We start from the raw sequence: 22,709 nt of genomic DNA, 5'->3' as shown, positions 1-22,709 counted from the left end.
TAGCTGGGAGGTGGTTAATCAGCATTCAGGAGGCAGAAGCAAGCAGATCTTTGTGAACTAAAAGTTAACCTGAACTACAGAGTGACTTCCAGGACAGCCAGAGCTACACATTGAAACCCCGTCCTGGAAAAAAAAAAAAATCCCAGGACAGTTGAAAAGACTAACAAGGACTTATAGTATTAACTATATACTAAGCCCAATTTCAAGGGCTTTCTGGTGGTTAAGTAATTTGATCTTCTGACTATCCTGTAGAGACACCGAGCTAACAAATAGACGTAAATCAAATGTCAAGCGTAACCAATTGAAAATAGTTGCTTGAAGAACTGTTTGGAGGAGCTGAAGAGATGGCTCAGCGGTTAAGAACATGGCTATTCTTCAGGAAGACCTGAGTTACGGCTGTCCATAACTTCAGTTCCAAGAGAATCCAACACCTTCTTCTGGACTCCACAGGCACCAAGAGTGCAAGGATGCACAGACATGCACACAGGCAAAGCATCCAGACTAATAAAAGAGGAAAGGCTTAAGATGGCCCTTCAGGCAGAGAGTGCTGCGCACTCTCTCTCAGGGCACAGAAAGGGGACCTCCATGTGCCGCAGAGGTGCCATCTAGGAAGCACGTCGCCTAACCTGTCCTGGCGCTAACATTCTCTGACTCTGCGAAGCCACCAGGCGCAAGCACTGGGAACTAAATTTACACCATTAAATAGAACACGACTAGAACGGACCCCCACCCCCCCCTTCTCTCTTCTGGGTTTTTCTTTCCCGAAAGCACACTGGGGTTTCGCACTAACCATGTCTCACTGTGACTGATGCACAAGCCCCATGTTGTGCCCGGTCTGTTAGAAAACAGCTCTGCCGGATGTCTGGCAGCTGCAAACCCCGCAGTGTGTGCTGCTTGCCCACTGCCAGCCACAAAGTTGCCAAAACAAGACCAAGAAGAGTTTGTACCTTTTGCCAGCCTGTTATTCTGAGTGCCAAACTCTTGTGACAAACGAAAAGAAAAATAACTTCTAAGAGTGACTACAGAGAAAAGATCTATCAACAGGGCGCGAGAGAAGATGGAAATGCTGGTGCTGACGGATAGGCCTCTTCTGGCCTCCCGGCCACCCTGTCCTCTTCAGACCCACGGCCATTGGTCACCGGAAGCTGTATGATTCCCACAGAGAAGCCAACATCTCTTGCCCTCCTGAGATAGGACGAAAAGACTCCACAGAGAAAAGCAAGTGTGGACTTAGATCTTGGCTTTACTACTTACTAGCTGAGCAAATGAGCCTCGTCAAATTCTCCAAACCTCAGCTTCTCCATCTATCAAATGGGTCACCAGAGTACCAACTACCCAAGAAGTTCTATGAAAGCAAGAAGCCAGTGGCTAGGAAAGGAAAGCCCTTTGCGGCCTGAAGAATGACATAAAGACATGGGTTTTTCTCCCTCCGTTGCTATGGAATTTTCCCTTTCCAGTCTGTCTCTTTTCCGCTACTCATTGGGCTTGTTTTCACTTAAGTATGAACACTGGCATAAGATATTGAATGCACAGCTCTTACATGGCCCCAACTCGGACGGCTTCTCCCTGGCTTCCTATGCACGCACAGGGCCATGAGGACTGGGATGTGTAAAGAGGGCCCATTACTCCCTGCCAGTACTGCTGCTCTGACCGAAAGCCAGCTCTTTCTGTAAGAAACATCCCAAAAAGCAGCGGACAAGCAATTCTCCCATCAAAGCTGGGCTTGTGCTGGTTTTCAGAAGCACAAATGATGCAGACCGACACCAGATGTCTTACTCAAGATTTGCATTCAGAAGATCCCACTGGGGTGACCTGCAAGACGACTGGAAGAGATTCAAATAGAAGCATGGTGTGTTATATTTCTTGAGAGGAAACTGCATTTCCCAACGTGAAACGATCCCACTCACAGTCACGCCGAGCAGGACCTTTTTCCACAGTGCCAATCTTGCTGAGAGTCCTCCGGCCTCTTACAACCCCAAGTCACAGTGGCGGATGGAGCTGCACGTTTATCTTCATGGAATGACTGGTATAGCGGGCAGCCTCTGACGTTCGTCCCCTGACACCGGAAGCTTTGCCTGGCTATCAGGACTCTCCTTTCATATTATTTTACCAAGCCTTCCCTGTGAAGTCAGAGTCTAGCATTGCTGGCACCAGTGAACCATGCGACTGTCCCGCAAACTCTCCCTCCACAGTCGCCTGAGTGGCACCGACCTTTCTCCTGGCGTCTTCAGACCAGATGACTGAGCCGTAGCAGCAGTCACTTGTTTTTTATCTAAAACATTGGCTTTGTGTAGTTTAATTTATCCACACAGAATCATTCTTTCCCCCCATATATAAAATTCTGCATCACCCACACCAGTCCCCTTCTGACACGTGTGGATGCCCCCTGAGCACTTCCGGGGCAGCACTGGACAGGCGCCATTGAGGAGAGATACCAAGTCTCATTGTGCCTTCAGGATAAAGTGTGGCCTCGCAGTGCCAGGACCAACAGCAAGTCCCCTTGGCGGTAGATGGCAGGCATGACTTCAGTTGGCAGCCATTGCTCACCCTTAAAAATGTATGAAAAGCACATCTTTGCCCTGTACCACTACCAAGGCTCCATTGAAGGCTGCTATGCCCTGCAATTGCAAACATCAAAGAACTTTCAGAATCAAGGGCAGTTGTTGAAACTATTGTGTAGTTACCGCCTTTGATGGAAAGAGCTCGCTTTCCCCTGACTGGAGCTATGAAAGAGAAACTGGTATTGCATACTAAGTATGTTTGGGTTGGACAGTCCATAGTCAGTATAGTATAGTATAGTATAGTATAGTATAGTATAGAATAGAATAGAATAGAGCAATGAGGTTCGCTATCTTTTGGCCTTGGAAAAGACCATTCCCCATTCCTCCTCAAATGTCCCCTCTAGCAGACACTGATCTGTTTTCAACAGCCCTAACCTAGTCTCATACCAAAGGCTGAACAACACTAAACCCAGTGCAGATCTAGGAGCAGACCCTTTGGGATCTGCGGCTGACCCGAGACCACCCAAAGACCACTCATTTGGTCCAGCATAAAAACCATCTAAAACTGATTGCCAACACTGAACTTGGGCTCCACAGTAGACCGTGGCTTCATGGCCCACCCAGAAACAGAGACCATGCAGCAAACGCTGCTGGTGATACTGGCATCTTTACAATGTTGCTCCTCTTAGTTCTCATTCCGAAGCCTCACAGCAAGAGTTAGCATCCATCATAACCGATAGCCTAGGGCATACCTCTCAACTCGGAGTGGGGACCAGGGATTGAAATCAGGGATTCCCACATGCTAAACATGTGCTCTACCCCACAACCATAACCCCGATGTCCTCAGTCTGAATCTAATTTAAATAACTATCGACAGACTCCCGACAACTGTGATAAGCAGACGCTAGAGCTTTATAAAGATGAAGGATTGTTGAATGGTTCAAGGAGCGAGCGTAAGGAAAATTAACCCTCAACCGTAGGTTTATTGTGTTTCAGAGCAGAAACTGTAGCTATCGAGTGTGGCTGGTTGTTTGACAACTGTAATTTTCCTTTTTTTTTTTCTTTCTTCTTTCTCAGGAGGACAAGAAGATCTCATTCTCTCCTATGAACCTGTTACAAGGCAGGAAAGTAAGTTTCCAGGCAAGCCCAACTTCCTGATTCCCAAGCTATGACAGATGACACCAAACTCAGCTATTAAGTATTAACTCAGCTGCCCCAGACCCTAGCTCAGTAACAGCTCCCAGGGGGACAGAACAGTCCTTGAGAGGCGTGGCCTCGCTGAGAAGGCACCTGTCAGCCGGGCGATGGTGGCTTACTCACTTAGGAACCTGAGCCCGAGGGCTGATGCAGAACAGCCCCAGGAAAGCTGACGCTAAGCCCAGTTTTGAAAAGGACTTCCTAGCAGACCTCAGAGGCTGGCCCCCTGCAAACTGCTCCAGGGGTCAGAGCTTCTGTAGACATTTCAGAGGCTGATGATGGCTGACAGAGATGTGGCCGAGAAAACTGAAGCATCAGATGGGGAGTTGCACCATGGAGACTCAGATACATTCTAAAGCACTTAGGAATCAGGAAGCCCCCACCAGAGGGCAGATGGTGTCCTCTGAGGAAAGGGAAGTACAGATGCATGAGGTATCACTGCTACTAACGATGACTTTAAACAATGATCAAAAAGCTGGTTGGTTTTTCCCCCCCTCTGGGGCTCCTTAAATCCAGGTTTTGAGAGAAGACACAAAGTTCCACCTCCATTTCCTTGGTAGCTGCTACAGCTGTTCTATTCTCTTTTAGCAAATCCCAAAAAGCAGTAAAGCCAATATCCTGAGAGCTAAACATTAGCCATTTCTGCATGATAGTGTTGTGGGTTGTTTAACCCCAAGTGAAGGAAGGCCTTAGCACTTCTTAGCTGCTGGCAGTTTGCCCTGAAGAATCACCTCTGTAGAGGTGCGGGGCTGCATCCACACTGCGGGGTTTGAAGTCTCCCTCAATATCATCTTCCCTTCCTGTCCTCAGTCAGCTACACCCGGCCAGTGATTATCCTGGGCCCCATGAAGGATCGAATCAATGATGACTTGATATCTGAATTTCCTGATAAATTTGGCTCCTGCGTGCCCCGTAAGTATCGCTTTTCTTTTCTCTGGGCCCACATTGGGCTCCTTGGTGGGTGATCAAGTGTAATCTTGCTCCTCAATGAAGAGTCTCTGGTGTGAGGCAAACATCGGGTACCTGTTATCTGAGCACCCGACTTAGGGCATCTGCCTAACCCTTCTGATCTGGGTTGCCACACATTGTTTTCTACTGATAAGGACTAACCTTCATCTCCAGAAGATAGCAAGACCTTCTGGAACCTCCCTGAGCACTTGAGACAACATACCATTTATAAGTTTCAGTGGGATCTTCTAGGTTGATTAAACCACCGCTATAGCATCTTTATCCATAGACCAGGGACGATCAGAAGCACAACCTCACATTGAAATCGTCTCTGGGTGTCAATCCTCAAGCCAAGTGGTTCTGGATTATCAGAAGAGAGAGAGAGAGAGAGAGAGAGAGAGAGAGAGAGAGAGAGAGAGAGAGAGAGAGAGAGAGTGTTCTCTATCCTATAGGCCACTATAGATTTCAAACTTTGAGATTATAGACAACTAGATTTCCAAGCCCCTCTGAACACAGTCATTAATAACCAGTCTGTCTTACCTTTCTCAAACACCACTACCACACCTCTCTGCCTTCCCTCTCACACAAAAATGGCCTGTGCATGGAGACGGGGCCGCTGGGCAGTCTGCATTATTAGATAGAGGCTCTTCCATCTGATCCCAACAAATAGCTCCTCTCTATGAGCCATTTGTTATTGCTGCTGCTATTGTTTTAGATTTATAATTTCAAATATCTCAAACATTTCAGTATACAGATTCATTCTAGGGTCATAAGAAAAGAAGGAATTACTTGTATGCATCATACAGACAAAAGGAGGGTGGGGAAGATTGCTGGACCACAAGAGAAGGTTCCCAGAAGGGACTCTGGAAAGAAGCAGGACAGCTCCTAAGAATGTCTTAGGTGGGAAGGGGCAAAGGAAAGCCTGGTTTGCTTTCAGCACCTGACATCTGACAGAAGGAAATCAAAACCTTAAATATAATTGCACTTGCCCGTCTCCCCCTCTCCCCTGCACACTCCCCTTTTTCTTTTTTCATGGCTAGCACTATTCTGTGGGAATAAGTACATACTGATTGTACAGGATTTGAAAAACTAAAAAAAAAAAATAAGTTAGCCAAAGAATTGAAAAGTGTATAGAATGCCACTTAATAACCAGAAACAAAATCATTCTTCCTCCAATACATTTTTCATGTACTTATATCTTTAAATCTAAGTTGTTATAGAACAATTTAAAATAACCATATTCACAAAAAAGTTTATAAATATTTTTGATTTCTCCTCCTTTATGATACTATTATAATAAAATGTAATTTTGTGTTATAAATTACTATAATCAATATATTTGGGGATACATTTATCTTGACTTTTGATCAATTTTAAGATTAAATGTTTTTTAAAGTGATTCCAATATTGGATGTAGGTCAACTACTATTTAAAGTTGTATAGCTAGATCATTTTCCTTTTGTCATCTTAATAAAACATTGACATAACATTGTTGTATTTGCTGACTTTCAGTCCTGGAACTATTTTTCTCTTACTATATAGAATTTTAAATACCTAAACATATTCATAACTGTATGCCTATCTTTCCCTAATTCTCATGGCACGTTTTTCTCCCATCTTTATGACTTACTTCTTCATAATCTATTTTGTTCTATGTGTTGTAGTGCTATATATTTTGAGGCAGTGGTTATGTGGGGACAGGGTCTCGCTATGTAGTTCTGACTGGCCTGGAACTTATGACCTTTCTACCGATGAATCCTGGTGCTAGAGGTGCATTGTGCAGGCTCAAACTCGGGTGCCGTGCCTTCTTGTTGAGCGTCTGAATTCAGTTATCTTCCTTTATACATTTTTATAAAGCGATAATGTAATGACAGGCCAGCTTGTTGTGTGTAACTTGCTTTAGAAGCAGGCCTCAAGTCAGCCCAGAGGAGCCTTCTAGATGTGGCTAGATGTGTGGCTTTTTCTACCGCCCCAATGCCCGATTTTCTGCGAGCCGCAGTATCTACTAACACTGAGTGGCCTCTGGACTCTCCATTTAGAATTAGCATCGAGGCAGAAAGGCAGGATAAATACAGATTGTCCCTCACAGGTTTCTCATCCCTTATAATCACAGCTGCACCCTGATACCTGAAAGAAGTTATTTCTTGTGGTTTGTCCTGTTTTATCCGTACTTATATGGGGTGGTAAGACTGGCATTCATTACTGTGCCATGGCCCATCTTATTACACGTGACATATCTCCATCTGTGCTGAAGGAATAGTGGAGAAACTCCTCAGACAGAGAAGAAGTTCATAATTATAAATGCATCTTACTCTCGCTGTTTCTTCTTTTACAAAGATACTACAAGGCCAAAGCGTGACTACGAAGTTGACGGCAGAGACTATCATTTTGTCATTTCTCGAGAGCAAATGGAGAAGGACATTCAAGAGCACAAATTTATCGAAGCTGGCCAGTACAACGACAATTTATATGGAACCAGTGTGCAGTCTGTGAGATTTGTAGCAGAAAGGGTAGGTCTGCCTGTGTCTGCCAGTTCTCGAGACTCTCTGAAGAAGGTTCTGGTAGCAAACTTTTCTGCTCATTGCTCTTTTGCTCTTTCCTGATTGCAAATCCATGGAGAGAATTGCCTTAAAGCAATGCCATTGCTTTCTGACTGCCTTGTAGATAGAGGGAAGGGAGGAGACCCATTAGCCCAGACAGTTCACAGCATGTGGTGCATGGGGACTTGGTTTGTTCTTGGCTCACTGTCTCGACCCAGGTTAATAAGGCAGAACTTTTTAAGGGAGCTTTGCTACCCTTAGTTGCCTGGTTACTCTGAGTTTTTCTCTCTGAAAACTTAACATTCTCAAGGTGGAAGGGAGATTCATGGGAGAATGGTCCAGCCTGTTGCTGCTGGATATTTCTTGACTTAGAAAGGGAATTGATGCTGAAGTTCCCTTCTTCCTGTTCCTGACAATATCAAAAGCATGGAAAAGAGGTAACTATTGAAGGGAGAATAGGTAGGAAAACACTTTACATATAAAGACATGTGGATAATCTATAGGAGGAAAACAGTTGTCTGTTTGGCTCAGTGTGATCCCTCCTTTTGATGTTAATCCCCTGTTGATATACTGATGAATTAAACAACTAAAGCTAAAAATGAGAAAAACAAAAATAAAAACCTAATAAGAGACACAGCCGAGACAACCCGCAGGAGTGGTCATACATGTCTGTAACTTCAGCTTTCAGGAGATACTGGAAGTTCCAGGACAACCCTGGCTGTAAAGAAGGACACTGGGGGGGGGGGCAGCTAAGGAGAGACAAAGCGCATCTCAAAAAAGGTATCAGAAATACTGCAAAAGATGCTCTCTTCAATACAGGATACTGATCAAGTTGAGTACCTTCCGGCAGAGTTCTAAAACTTAACCTCATCTCATTCCATACAAACATCCTCTTAGAGTATGGGTGAGTAGATAAATAAGTAGAGATGAGTAGACAGACAGACAGACAGATTCGTTAACTGCTAGAGGAAAATGGCAGGAGAACTTCAAGCCATTGGCTGGGACCTTAAAAACTGGTAGATGAGATTACATCAAACTGTACACATCAAAGGGAGCAATCAACTAAGGAGACAACCAGCAGGATGGGAGGAAATAATTGCCAGCTAGACATCTGACATAGGGATTGTCTCCAACATCCAAGGATGCTAAATACTTAACAAATAATGATTGTAATTGTTTTAACTAGGCAAATGGTATGAACAGACACTTCTCAAAAGAAGACATTAGATGACCAACATATATATAAAAAATGGTGAATACATGAGAAAAACAAATCAAAGCCAACTTAACTGCACCCCACTAAAAATGACTAGTATGACAAAAGGAGGAAAGAAAGTCACAGAAATTCTGATATTCTGTTGGGAAAATGTGAACTTAGCACAGCCTTCACAGAGAGCAAGATAGGGTACTTCAAAACTAAAGTCAGGACCTGGAGAGATGGCTCAATGGTTAGAAGCACTTCTGGCTCTTACAGAGAACCTGAGTTCGGTTCCCAGCACTATGCCGAATGTTTACAACCGCCTGTAACTGCAGCTCCAGTGGATCCGACACCCGTGACCCCGTGACCTACACTGATGTGCACACACCCCTACATACATGCATACACACAATTAAAAACAATAAATCTTGAAAACTATATCTACCTGAACTATCTGTCCCACTGCTGGCTACAGATCCAAAGAGGAAAATGGGCACAACAAAGGAATTTTTCCAGGTCTATGGTGCTTGTGGCAATGTCTGTAACAAGTGAATAAAGAAAATCTGATGATGGTAGGTAGGTAGGTAGGTAGGTAGGTAGGTAGGTAGGTAGGTAGATAAGTAGGTAGAGGTAAGTAGACAATCACCACAATTAAGAATTTTCAGGCATAAAGAATGGAAGCATACCCTCTGCAGCAAAAGGAATGGTTATTACATAAATGAGATAAGTTGTTCACACATAGAGAAGTCCTACATATTCATTCTCTTATGTTAAGTAATGGCTAAGGACAGAGAGGTGTTTGGTTAGGAGAGGGTAGAGAGCGTATACTTGACTCGGTCAGTGCACTGTCAGCATCTATGGAAATGCCTGCTGCCCCCTATTAATAGCTATATCGATGTCTTCACTAACATATCAACAGTAGGCAGTGTAATGTCTGATAACATAGTAATACGTATCTAGTTTTCTCTTCCAAACCGCTAGAGTCTGTCAAGCTATATGGATCCTTACTAGTCAGTAATCTGGAAAACTAGGCCTGTTTTCCTCTTTGAACATGTAAACACAGCCTGTGCTAACTGGAAAAATACTGGCTAGTGCATGAGGAAACATCACGTAACATCTTATGTGTAACCAATGCATTTCAGAGAGCAAACCTGGAGTCTATTCCTTATGTGGTCAGGCATGAAGCCTCTTGCATGTCTCATGGGCATTCTAGTGGTCAATGGACTCTTGATTTTGTATACACATGAACTCTCCCTGTGTTCTTGATTGAGGACTGCTTCTACCTACATAAAAATGCCTTTTTTTGTCTTGAGTAAAGATCTCCTAGCCTCAGAATAATGAGGCCACTTCTCTCCAGGAGGTAGAAGGAGACGTGGCAAATGACTCCTCTTCTAGATATCTTTTATGAAGTAGCTCCCGGCAATGAGTGAGCATCCACCTCACTGGTAGTGAGGAGTACCATAAAGGGACGGGCTTTTGATCTGCTAACAAACAAGCTTACACAGCACTGCACAGTCAGCATTTGACAATATAAAACTGAAGCCAGTGCTTATGTGTCTGCCTTCCAATGCAAGAATTGCTTGCGTTCCTGTGATCGCCATCCTTATAGGTTTTACACTGATGCAGGATAAGAGGACGGAAGGGCTGCTCCAGTTCCGCCCATGTCTCCGCCCATGCTCCGGAGAGCTGGGTTTCAGGCTTCCTCCCGGTGAATTTGGGGCCAGTAGTGCTGAGTCTTCTCTCGTGTAAAATGCAGTCAGCAGTACCTACCTCACAGACCTAGAATCGCTCTTTGGAGTTTTGGGTTTGGTTTTTTTTTTTTTCCAGTCTTTAAAAACCTATCATTTCATACCTTTCTCTAAAACATGCTTTAGTTTATTTCACTGGACACTGGCCTTTTTTCTTGCTATTTCTAACCTGGCGTTTTTCTTACCCTTCTGCCAGGGCAAGCACTGTATACTTGACGTGTCAGGAAACGCGATTAAACGGTTACAAGTGGCCCAGCTCTATCCCATCGCCATCTTCATAAAGCCCAAGTCCCTGGAGCCTCTGATGTAAGTAGAGGGCCCAAGTCCTCACGCAGCTCCCTGCTCCAAGTGCACAGCCGACCGACCGCGGCAGTTTACCACAGAGGATCACGGCGGGAAATGCCAGCGCTGATCGTTGAACATTTCCCGTTTCTAATATATATATATTAAACTTTTTGAGTCAATAATTCTTTATGATCCTAGAAATTGCTTTAACCTGTACATTTTCTGTTTGTTGGTAGTTTCATTTGGTCTAAGGGGTTTTTGGGTGGAGGGGGCAGTTATTTGAGTTTCTGGTTTTGGTTTTGGCAAATGGCAGGTTGACTCATTTTTACATTGTCTCTTAACTTTGAGAACAGTTTTACAGGTAAACCTTTAAATGTGGGCGTTTTGTTTTTATAGAGGGAACAAATAATACTTCCTAATCTTTCCATTGACATTTTATATCGCCCTTAGAATTCTGACTCTATGTTGAAACATACAGACTATGGTTCTTAGCAGTCTTCCCTGGTGGCATGCCTATAATATCCTTAATAGATCCATCTCCACATCTGTACACATACATCAGCATGGGAAGTGCATGGTTCACCAAAGGTCTTGTAAAATACCTTTCTTCAAATAACAGTAAACGAAGTAGGCAGATATTCACGATCCACCAGAACACCCCTCTAGGCAACCCCACAGAACGGTGGAACTACTATAGGTAATGGGAGCAGAGCAGGGAGGTCACGGCAGAGATGTGAAAACCGGACAGACAGGACAGCTCTCTGCTCTACCATGATCCATCGTCTAACCCCAGCACAAATTGCTTGAGCTTCCTTAGGATCCTCAACTATAAACTAGGCATTAACGTGTACCTTGTAGAGTGAGGGCTGAAACGAGGTCATAGGGCTCAGATTCCTTGTCAGAGTAAGTACTTGGAAATATTACTCTTGCAAAAGGTACGAGGTTGCTTTTTAGGGAGCATTAATTCAACCTTATCATGACGAAACACATAAGCGGATCCCAGGAGGATGCCAGAGATGACGTCAGTGCATCTGTTACAAGAGCCTAGCTCGAATGCTGCCTCCAGGCAGGCCTCAGATGAATGTTGTTGGAATGAGCCATACAGAACACACTGGAAAACAATGCTTATGGAAAAGACTATAAAAATAGTATTTATTCCCAGAGATGAATGCCATTGTTTTCTGAGGGTAGCAGCTACCTGTCTGGTCTCAGAGGAGACCAGACAATTTGTCCGGCTGCAAATTGAGCCACCGCAGTTGGAATGACAGCTGCGAGAATTAACGTAACCTAAAAATGCATAGTTGATCTCTGGGGAAATCACCAGAGTTATGGCCTAAAAGCAAAGTATATCCCCCAAAGTAAAGGCAAACAAGGGTTGTTGCTAAGATAAGTCAATAAAATTAGGAGCTGATGGGAAAACATTGACCACAATTACCACATAGGAAACTGTGTTGTTAATAAAAAGATCCCTCCCGTTACTACTCCAACAGCATGCAGTAAACTTCTCCTGAGCTGGGTATCACATAAAGTTAGTTAACAACCACAGATGTCTTGATGGAGAGTGGTTTATCAACTGTAGACAGCCGCACACACAAAGCTATGCAATGCTAACATTAAGAAGAGAAAGGTAGCGATTGCCTTTTGGGAACAGCATCATCAAAGCTCATGTCAGAAATAGAAATTAGTCCACGTCACAAACACACTGCAGGACCGATGGCTGCCTAGGGAAGTAAAACCTGAGGGACCAGGAGCACATTAGTCCAGCGTGACTTTGGGAGACAGCCCATCTGGTACTTAGTGGAAGAGCTGCTTCCTTCCCTGACTACCAGATGACTTATTTAGTTCCGCCTTAGGGTTCTGTCATGGGCACTTACCACCAAGGAAAGCTAAGCATGCCAAAGGCTAGATGTCACAAGAGGACAGTGCCTTTGGCATTATTTGCTGCGGCCATATTCATGGATCCCCACTGCAGTGGTAATGGCGCCCAGCCCCATGCGCTCTCATTCCTAAAGGCTGGCTGTTTGTGGTTCACTCTCTCCTGAAGCTTTTACTTCAGGAGGCACGCTGTCCTGAATTGCCCATCCCCCAGAAAGGGCCAAAGCTCGGTCAGCTGGAAGACAAGGGTGGCAGCTGTCACTGTGAGTCAGGGACACGCCATCGCACACATTACTTCCCATGTGCACCAGCCACAGAGCTTATGAGCAAGCACACAGCTGCCTCTTCCGGGGAACATCAGTTCAAGGCCATATATTAAAGGGATGTTTCCATAATGGGCTGCCTTCTGACTTCCAGACCTTCCCCATTGCGATGAGATGCTTTACTGTGCACCCTACCCCCGCCAAAGGTCTTTTATGGCTTTGCGCTCATGATGCATTGTGTTTACCCCTACGTGTATCTGTGCCATGATTATGTTTATTTGCCTCAACCACCATTTAGTCCTTCCATCGCTCATTCAACAAGTGTTGAATCAGCCTAATGAACAAGCCGTAGGTTCCTCCCTCAAGGAGCTCGAAGCTTAGTCGTGAACTCTGAGGAACGTGATGGGACTATTCATAGCAACAAGGTTCAGGAAACACCTACTTTGGACATCAGCTCTCTGTGGCATCCAAACTCATGCCCAACTTCTTTCTTCACATAGCGAAGCTTGGCATCTTTTGGAATATGGCTATCACATGACCTCTGTTCTGTTAGACTGTGGTTGTGGGAAGGGGCTCAGCTTCCTACTCTAGGATCCTGATTACCTTACAGATAACTTAGGGGTATCCCCTGACCATTACAGTCCCCATAACTTGGACTAGCAAAGGGATTGACTAAGCCCAGGCACTCCAAACCTGGGATCTCTGGCCCCTAAGTGGCATGCAAGGCTTGGATGCTTCAGAAATGTACCTAACCTGGCAAACAAAATGTCTATTCATTTGGTTGAACCTTTACTTTCAATGCCTAGAGATTCTGAGATGATAACACTAATACTGGTTAGGAGTCAATAAGTTCATTGTAGAAAGAATACGAGAAATATCCATTTTCTTCCCACCTTCTTTGTCCTTGAGCCTAGGTAGCATTTAAGGTATCATATGTTCAAACAACACGTCTATAGACCCAACTAGTAGAAAAGAGTCCTGGGTATAATTCCTTTTTAGTCATTTTCCTACCTGAAAAAAAAATCAAGCAGGCATCAGAGTTTCTTTCTGTTTAGGCTTTTAAAATGTATTCTAATTTAGAGATGGTAAGTGTATGTGTTGATGGGAAATGGTATAATAGTTGTATTCATAAGCACAAAATATAATGGTCAAGTCAGGTGCCTCAAACATTTGTTGCTTGAGTCTAATCTTTAGATATTCCAAATCCCTATTAGTTGCTTTGAACTAGTCAATCAATTGCTGTCAACCACGTTTACCCTATTGTGCTATTACACATTAGAAACTGTTCTGACTGGACTCTATACCTACTATGCTAGAGACCCTTCTACACCAAGCTCCTCCATTCTAGCTCACCATTTGACTAAATCGCTTGATTATAGTCTTATTTGAAGATATTGTGGTCCCAGCACTTTTCAGTTATTCTGTGTGCACTGGAGTATCCACCTTCAGCAGACACTCCCACTGTCATCTGAACAAGAAGTTCTAGTCACTACAGGCCTGCCTCAACATTTGGAGTTGAGTAGTTAGAACTGCAGAAGCCTCGGGGGTCTGCTCATCTTAACATAAGGCTCTAAAAGCTCTGTTTCTGCTCACCAGATTTGCATGGTGGGTGAACAGACCTTAGGAGGGATGACAGCAAGGAACTAAACCTTTTGTAAGGTTAGGATCTGAGAACAGGCAAATTCGGTAATCTGGGGTATAGTGCTGCCTAACAAACCCAGGTACCCTCCCCCTCTTTCCTCCCTCTGACCACTTCTGGAAGACTGTCTTCAGTTCTGTGTCTTACATATATTTTAGAGATGGTGAGATCTACCCAAAGGAAGTTTAGGTTTAGAAATACAACAAAGAAGTAGCTGGAGGACAGTCTGTTCTGATGGAGCAGAACCTCAAACAACACACAAGTGCTTCATTTAAATACTCTAAGGCCTGCTGGAGAGGAAGTTCAGTCTCACTTTAGGGACTTCAGAAACCAAACAGACCACACCAGGGTCTACAGATCACAAAGAGACAGGTTCCACTTCCATCCAATATTACACACGATGCCTATCCTCCAAGAGAGTGGACACCCTGGCAAGGAACCCTCAACGCCTGAAAAGGTTCCACCAACAATGAATCCTAAATGAAGCCTCAACAGCTACTAAGATTAAACGATGCCTCCTATGGGGTTCTTTTTTGGCTATGCATTTTAAAATAGGAGGGATAAGGTATAGTCTCTTCATGTCCTAATAGCAAACCCTCATTTTCTCAGGGAGATGAATAAGCGTCTAACAGAGGAACAAGCAAAGAAAACCTATGACCGGGCAATTAAACTAGAACAAGAATTTGGAGAATATTTTACAGGTAAGTTTCCTTGGCCCAGATACTACAAGAAAAGAAGATAAGTTGACTGCTATTGTACTTAGAATAGGTTCCATGCCTGCTAAAGCTAAGCCCCAAAACTTTCTAGTTGAGATTGCCTAGTATTTTTTTTTTATGTGTCTGCCTCATCCAGTTGGTTTAAGGTTCGGATTCTCTCCTCTCTGAGTCAGCTGTTAGCTCACTACTAGTTCTCCACTGGCCCTAAACCACGAATGGCAGATGCCCCTGAGCTATCTTCCCACTACTAAGGAGATCTTAGGCATGATGCCTCTTGAGACTATCTCCCTGGTAGATTCAGAAAACTGGAGAGGCTCAGTCTCAGACCTCAGCCTGTCTCCTCAGTCAGTAGCATGAGGAGGACATGCTTGGAGATGTTTCAGTTAACGCTGTTGCAAGTTCAATAATAGCTTTTGATTTTTTAAAAGTGTCTTTGGCAACATGCTGTTTTCGAGATAGAATACATATTTCTTATGGATGTCCTGAGCTCTTTCTTCTTCCCTGTACTCATGAAACACTGGCTAAACCCAGAGGGAAACCAGCCTTGGTGAAATTTGTCTTGTAGCGGATTCGCAATCATTTATCAACAAGATAGAGTTGGCGATGTAGTAGAGTATTTAACCGGCTAACACAAGGCGCCAACTTTGACCCCTCCAAATACAACACCGTCTAAAAATAACATTAAATATAACAACTTCTCTCATGAATTACTGGCATGAAATGAGATGGATTTTGATGTAGTTATTTTGAATCGTATTCAGAACACTAAAGGAGCCAATAACAGGGCAGTCCACAGCTATTCTTAAGTTAATGCTAAGGTTTCTCTCAGTAATGTGAGTGATACGTCATTCTAAAAGATAAAAGAATATCCAGATGGGAAAAATCAAAGGGCTGCAGAGATGGCTCAGCAGTTAAGAATACTTGCTGCTCTTCCAGAGGATCAAAGTTCACTTCCAAGGTGGGAAAATTAAGTCAAAATAACGACTGTTTGACTCATAGTTTGCATTCATGGGTAGAGTACCATTAGTGTGATCTGAAGATTGTATTTGAAACCAAAAGATGCAAGCCCTATTTCAATAATAGTTTGTCTTGAAGCCTTGGTAACAGATGGGTCATGCTGATGTTTTGGAGACCCAAGTCCAAGATAGTATTTATTCAAAGGAAACAACAAAATGTGTTTAAATCTATGCTGAGAACTGAGTGTTTTTAGTAACTTACAAGTTAACTCAACATTTCTGTCTAAAACTCTTATTATTTCCATATCTATACAAGACCTGAATTTCTGCCTTCACTAGAGTGAATTAGAGAAACCCTATGGCCAGACAGGGAGTTTTCCTTCTGAAACTGCCGTGTGCTGTGCTCTGCTCCGGTGCCTGGTTCAGAGTAGGCATCCATGAAACGAGCAAATGATTCATTGCTAGAACTGGGAATGAACACAGAAAGTACTAACATTGGGACACATTTATTACTGACCTAGGGCACAGAGAGAACAGACTGTTCCTTGTAGGCATCATTGGCGTGACCACGCTCCTGTGACCAGTCTTTCTTACTTACCGGAAGGGGACATTAAGATTCCTGATGAGTTGTCTGTCACTGATTTGAGTTTCTGTTGTGTGAGAGATCACTGACTGTCCTTACCTCAAGGGAACGCCTCCTAACCCTGGGTGTTTCTGTCTTGGTAACAGCTATTGTCCAAGGAGACACCTTAGAAGACATATATAACCAATGCAAGCTTGTTATTGAAGAGCAGTCTGGGCCTTTCGTCTGGATTCCCTCAAAGGAGAAGTTATAAATTAGCTCCTGCACCTCCGACAACGGCAGAAGAGCATTTAGAAGAACAAAATATATATAATATAATACTTGGAGGCTTTTATGTTTTTGTTGCATTTATGTTTTTGCAGTCAATGTGAATCCTTATGAATGTACAACACACTGTGTGAAGCCATGAAGGAAACAGAGGGGCCAAAGGGTGGGACGGAAAAGACATCGCAGGAAGGCTCTGGTTTGCTCAAAGTACCAGGTGTAGGGATGAACCTCTGGCGGGCTCTCTGCCCTAGAGATGGGCAGCCTTCTCACCCCAGCAGATGTGCAGAGCTGATTTAGCTGCAGAGCTCTCTGTGGTTTTTGCTTTAAGAAAAGTTGCCAGCACTCGAACCTCACCAACCTCCCCCCCCTTACCCACACCTCTGTAATTGGTACACTTTGAATTTTATAACTATGCACATCCTTTGATTTCTTAACAAGCAAAGGAAATAAGGAAACCAGAAAGAGTCCCTTTGGAGGAGACGTACTATCAGGGGAGGGCGATGGCTTAGTTTCCTTGGCTGGCGTGTGCAAAGACAAGCGTGTCGTGAAACAGGCAGCGGGTGTGCAGGGCTGACCTTGCCGAGGAGGGGATTCCACCTGGACTAGCTTTATGATTGTCGATTTTGCCATTTATAAGCTGAAAGATGGCACTAACGATGAGAATAATTTATACAATAAAATATATTAAATGTATAGAAATGAATTTCTATAGGTTAAAAGTTTTGTGAAATATTTTGTAAAGATGAAGAAAACCATTGAAAGACTAAATGTACGTACTCTCAGCGGATGATCAAATTTGAAAATTTGAGGTTGCACTCTCCCCTTTTGTTGCCAATGACCCATTCAGAGCATCAGCGTTCCCCCCAGGTCTGCCTAAGACTCCTTCCTCACCCACCTCCTCATCCCCATCCCACTCACACGCTAGTGATACGCTCTTATGGGACACATCCCTTAATAGTTACCCTCATGATATTTTTGGAAGAGATATTTTTCTGTTACTTTTTTTAAAGCCAATTGCTTTTTAGAGATAAACTCACACAGATAATCAAAAGGGGACAATTGCTTTTCTCCAGTTAAATAGCCTGAGCCAACCATGTAGATAGTCAAATTCAACTTTTGTTCCTAGTCGCTTGCATACAGTTCAAGAACTATTCAGTATTCCGGCAAACCAGAAGTCATTAGGATTATCTTTTCTTTGTTTCACAGAGCAACTAGGTGTTTTGTAACAGCCCAGGTTGGCATTGCAGGGGGAGACCTGTCCTAAGATGCGTTATTTCTCTGAGGAAGAGAAAAAAGAGAAGTTATCTGGTTGGGAGTGGTGAGGGATGCACTTTCCTTGTTTAGTATATAGGGCAAACCAAAGGCAAGGACAGTTGATGACTTTGAGCTCAACCAATTGAACTGCCTTCCTTAGGGCTGCACCTGGACCAAGTTCATTTTTCTAACAATTATGATAATGATGATTTGGGGGATTAAAAAACCCTCCTGAAGCCTATAAGCTGAAACATAAGAGTTAGCTTCCCACTTTAGCACCGATGGTGACGTCAGCACTGGTTCTGCCCAAGGTGTTCAGAGAGAGACTTTTTAAGTGTTATTAATAACTACTCATACCTGGGTTCTCTAACATACCCAGGTTAAGCCCCATCGCCTTATTTCTGGGGTACATCAAGACCTGGCAGGGATTCTGCCACACTGTGCAGCCAACCAGCACGTAGGCTGGAGGACAAGAACAAAAGACAGAGCATCAGAGTGATGGGGCTTCTTCTAAGTTAGAACATCGGGGCTTACAACCGAGTCTCTTTCCAAAATCAAGGGTCGTTCATACCATCGTCTGCCTAGCTGCAGTCACCAGAACAAACATTAAAATACAAAAGTATGCCTCTACCTATATGGTCTTGAGGCTGCCTTTGCAGCTGTGCTTTTGTTTCCCCCTCTCATAGGAGAGTTCAGTTTTCCAGAGATAGCCTTAGAGGGCTCACAATGTGAAATGATGCTCCCATGCCTGCCAATCATCAGTTTCAGGTCGAGGCCAACTTCCATCAAGATTGCTCTCCGGAGTTCTCTGCCACTAGAATGCCATTCCTGATCCCAGCTCTCTTTATAGGCCACCATGATAACTTCTTTGGTTTCTCCACTGAGCATGCAACCACTTTACCTTAGAGGACTGTCATTAATGAGTAGATGTTTTCTCCAGTTGTGCGGTGTGCTTTCCATTTGATAGTATTGATGTGGCTGAGTACAATCAAATTGAACCACAAACCATTGGTTTTGTAGTAATATAATTATTTATTTTCCCAGTGTAGATGCTTCCAGATTAGCATTAGCACTGATTTTTTTATGTAGATTTATATAAATATATATACATATATATTTGCTTGAAGACTCGCCAAGCACCTTGGTGAGAGGGTCTTTCCTATAGAATTCACTCATCCATTTTGTTGTGTTGTCTTGCGCTTCCCAATGTTGAGGTCTCTATGGCTCCAAGGAACTGGTGTATTTTGCAGCAAATCCAACATCTATGAAAATGGCATGAAAGTCACCCAGATCCCATCTGGTGCAAATGCGCCTGGAGCCTTGGGCCAGACTGGTGCTAACACTGCAAACTTTGTCCGGAGCTCTCCCCAATCTGAAGGCTCGCGGGGGGCACAGTGTCACCTTCTCATGCTGGGCCCTTTCGGAAAAGTGCCAGATCGCGTCACTGGTGCTATTTTTCATGCTCTGGTACAATGTGTAGCACCATGGGGGTCTCAGCTTTACCAAAACTGAAATCTCACCTGTCAGCCAATTATCGCTGAGGCATTCATTCGCTTATCGCTCTTTTCCATGAGAGTTGATGGCCTACTCTTGGAAGGCCTTTTCTCCCGGACCCAAATTCAGGGGTTGGCTCTATCCACTTGGCAAGCCCATCTAGATGAAGCTGCACTCAGAAGCCTCTGTGAGCTGTCTTAGATCCTACTGCCAGCCCTTCAGGACGCAGCCGGGGATGCTCTACCCACCTCTGGCGCTCACCTATTCCTTCCCTTCATTTTATCTACGGCTTTCCTTCTCTCATTGCCTCTGCCATGTTGACCCTCTTCTATCCTTCCTGGGTTGTGGGCCTTGCCCCTCCTCTCTCCCCTTTCTTTCCCTGTCCATCTCTTCTTCACCTCCATCTCCTGCTTCCCTTTGTATCCCTTTCTCCCAAGCTCCTCCTCCCTCTTCTCGCCTTGCACCCATTGCCGCAACCCACACCCTCAATTTCCCTGTCCTCTAAAGGGCTCAGGCTGATTCAGACAGCAAGTCCACGCAATGGACTAACAACGCAAATCCTTGGGGTCACCATTTTACTTACTCAGCCCAGAAAGCAAAGCTGAGTGTGAGGCCCTGACCTGGAGCCGGCCTGCACCACTGCCCTGGCAGTGCTGATGCAAGAGCTGCGGGCCCCTGGCACCCGGAAGCCTCTGCCTGGACCTCCCAGTCTCCAGGAACTCCCTCCCAGCCCCACCCAGGCTGAGGATGCTTTCTTTTAACAGAGGCAAACTCTGGCCCCAACAACTACTGTCATAAACCTCACTGAAGCCATGACACCGCCCTGTTTTGGAGAGAGATTTCCCCTCCTTTCTTTTTCTCATTTCCACGTGAAGCCCCTTCTGCTTTTCAGCTGGTGATTGCTCTGGTGAGATTGGATGGACTCGCTAGCGATATGAACATCTTCTTTACTGTCTTGGTCCTGCCTAAAAGTTTCTACAAAACGCATTTAAGCCGAGGACTAAGACTAAATTCCTAAATTTATTATACTAATGAGTCACTCACTCCTGGGGAGACATCAGTTCCCTTAAAGCATGTGGAGTGTCTCCTGTGACAACTGAGTCTCCAGGAAGCTCCGTAGAGAATTCTGTGGGTATGCATCAGTTACGATGGTAGATATGGGATGCATACCGCATAGACACGTTACATGAGGTACAATTCAATGTGGTTGGACATACATTCACACTTCAATCTGTAAATATCCTTCCTCACTGAAACCTGTGCTTCAGGAATCCTTTCTTGTACAGCTGTGCAGCTTCTTGTAGCAGCTGAAGACAAGCTAAGGCAGGCAGAAAATGTTGCCGACGATCAGCTGAAGGAGTGCAATATCTCCCTCGCAGCTCAGGAGGCCAGACAGCCAAGTGGCCCAGTTGACTCCCACTAGGATGGAAAACTTTTCTTCTTTTCAAATTTGTGTTTCCTAAGTGTATCTTACCTTCTGAGTGCACCAGGTTGTACCCGTTAGATCCTTTTCCTATGACAGTTTTTTGTGCTTCTCCCTGACAGGATGTTTTCTCCACCGAGCTGTAATGCGGGAGGGGAGGGGAGGGAGTTGCGGAGAGAGACGTACTCCGGGCCTGGCTGGAGTTTACAGAGATCCTGCACAGCTTATACTCCTGTTAAGTGTAAATATTCAACACTTCCATTCCATTTGTGTAAGAAAAAAATAAAGCACACACGTTATAAAATCAAGATGTATATTTCCTACTCCATGTGTCCGTGAGTATTTATTCAATTCCCCCATTGTCGTTGGCGCCCCCATTGGAAAGCTGCTTGATAGCGTGTTTATAAACATGTCGCGCTTTGCTTTGGTTCATATTCAAACATTTCCTACTTTATAGCAAAATTATATTCTCCCAAGGCATAATTTGTGTTATTTCATAAGAGAATCACTCATTTCTATTTTTACCAAATATGTCTGATTTCAGAGCAAAAAAATGCACTTAGAGTGTGTTTACCCTGGAAAACACTGGCACCGCTGAGAGGAGCTTGACAGGGCTGCATTTGCATAGTTTTCAATATTTGATTATCATCCTGCCTGCTTTTAATCAGAAGTTTTTTTCCAAGAATGAATAATGCATTAAAAGTTAGGCTTTCTAAGACATCTTCTATATGAAGAAAAAAATTCCCAATATCAGAACGTTTTTTCCCCTTTGTCTAATACTTAAAGGCACAAAGAAAGGCCTAATTTGGAGACACAATGTCATTCGTTATATCCTGGGGCCACAAAATATACCAGCACCAAAGATCTGAGCACATAAAAAGTCACATGAAGGAACCTAGATCTGCTGGTCCTAAACTCTTTGGTTTGAATGTGCTCTGTCTTCTTGGCATGTAGGTAACACGGGTGTTAGAGCTGGGGTCCAAAACAGATTCCTACCATGGAGGGGTAAAAATGTATCCATCAAAGCAATCACTCTCAATTATGAGATGTAATACATAATCACATATCTGGAGCACCAATTCTGAATCCAGCTCAGCCGATCATACCATCCTGGCCATCCCTGTGAGCTAAGGAGAAGGCTGAACGATGCTGTCCTTAGTGCTTAGGCATAAACATTGAAGCTGCAGGACCAGCACAGCGCAAACCTCCAGTTGCGGTAATTCAATTATTGTTGATAATTCATTCAGCTTTGTCTGCTTTAATATTAATGTAATTCTTTACAAAAGACAGATTAATTTCAATAGCAAGTGTCTCTTCAGAAGAAACGAGCTGAAGGAGGCTGACTTTTGGGTCCTTTCATTTTTACGTCGTGATCACTCTAGAAGTCTCAAAGGCTCACGTTGAGCTGCACACATCCCTGAATCTATATAGGTCTAGCCAATAATCTGACCTATGCATTGACAGGTCCCCCTAGACCAGTGATAGAACTAAAAGACCAAGGCACAGAACCAAGGAGGACTTGTCATGGGAGATTCCTGTTGAGGAAATTTAGTTAGATCGCCAACTGTATGGGACAGAGTTTTTCTCTGGAGATATGTGACCAGTAAAATCCAGATGGGGTCGGGGAGTGAGGAGGGCTTGCTAGGGCCAGGGCATGGTTACCTTCCCCGAATCTTCTGGATCTCCACTGTGAACTAGGGGAGCGGCAGCTCAGAGGCAGCGTTGCAGCCTCGTTCTGTATTGGAATTGTATTTTATTGACTGGCAACTGTTAATAAAACTGGCTTGATCAGAGTTCCCTCTCTTATTACCTGGGCACCATC

At 44.1% G+C, this 22,709-nt stretch overlaps 1 protein-coding gene across 36 annotated transcripts in view; it reads left to right on the top strand.

The window, feature by feature from the left end:
• Dlg2 (discs large MAGUK scaffold protein 2) overlaps positions 1-20,263 on the top strand; it is a 1,657,078-nt gene extending 1,636,815 nt beyond the window's left edge. For all 36 annotated transcript variants that reach the window (XM_075952981.1, XM_075952978.1, XM_075952983.1 and 33 more), the window contains 6 exons: positions 3,579-3,629; positions 4,509-4,610; positions 6,984-7,156; positions 10,329-10,438; positions 14,804-14,895; positions 16,596-20,263. In XM_075952981.1, the coding sequence (XP_075809096.1) occupies positions 3,579-3,629; positions 4,509-4,610; positions 6,984-7,156; positions 10,329-10,438; positions 14,804-14,895; positions 16,596-16,702 (635 nt within the window). In that variant the 3' untranslated portion in view covers positions 16,703-20,263. The remainder of the gene's footprint in view (positions 1-3,578; positions 3,630-4,508; positions 4,611-6,983; positions 7,157-10,328; positions 10,439-14,803; positions 14,896-16,595) is intronic.
• The last annotated feature ends 2,446 nt before the right edge of the window (positions 20,264-22,709 follow it).

This window comes from Microtus pennsylvanicus, chromosome 18 (genome assembly GCF_037038515.1).
Source record: "Microtus pennsylvanicus isolate mMicPen1 chromosome 18, mMicPen1.hap1, whole genome shotgun sequence".
In the NCBI taxonomy this organism is placed as follows: domain Eukaryota; kingdom Metazoa; phylum Chordata; class Mammalia; order Rodentia; family Cricetidae; genus Microtus; species Microtus pennsylvanicus.
The sequence above is the reverse complement of the archived record's forward strand: the minus strand, read 5'-3'. Positions and strand labels throughout refer to the sequence as shown.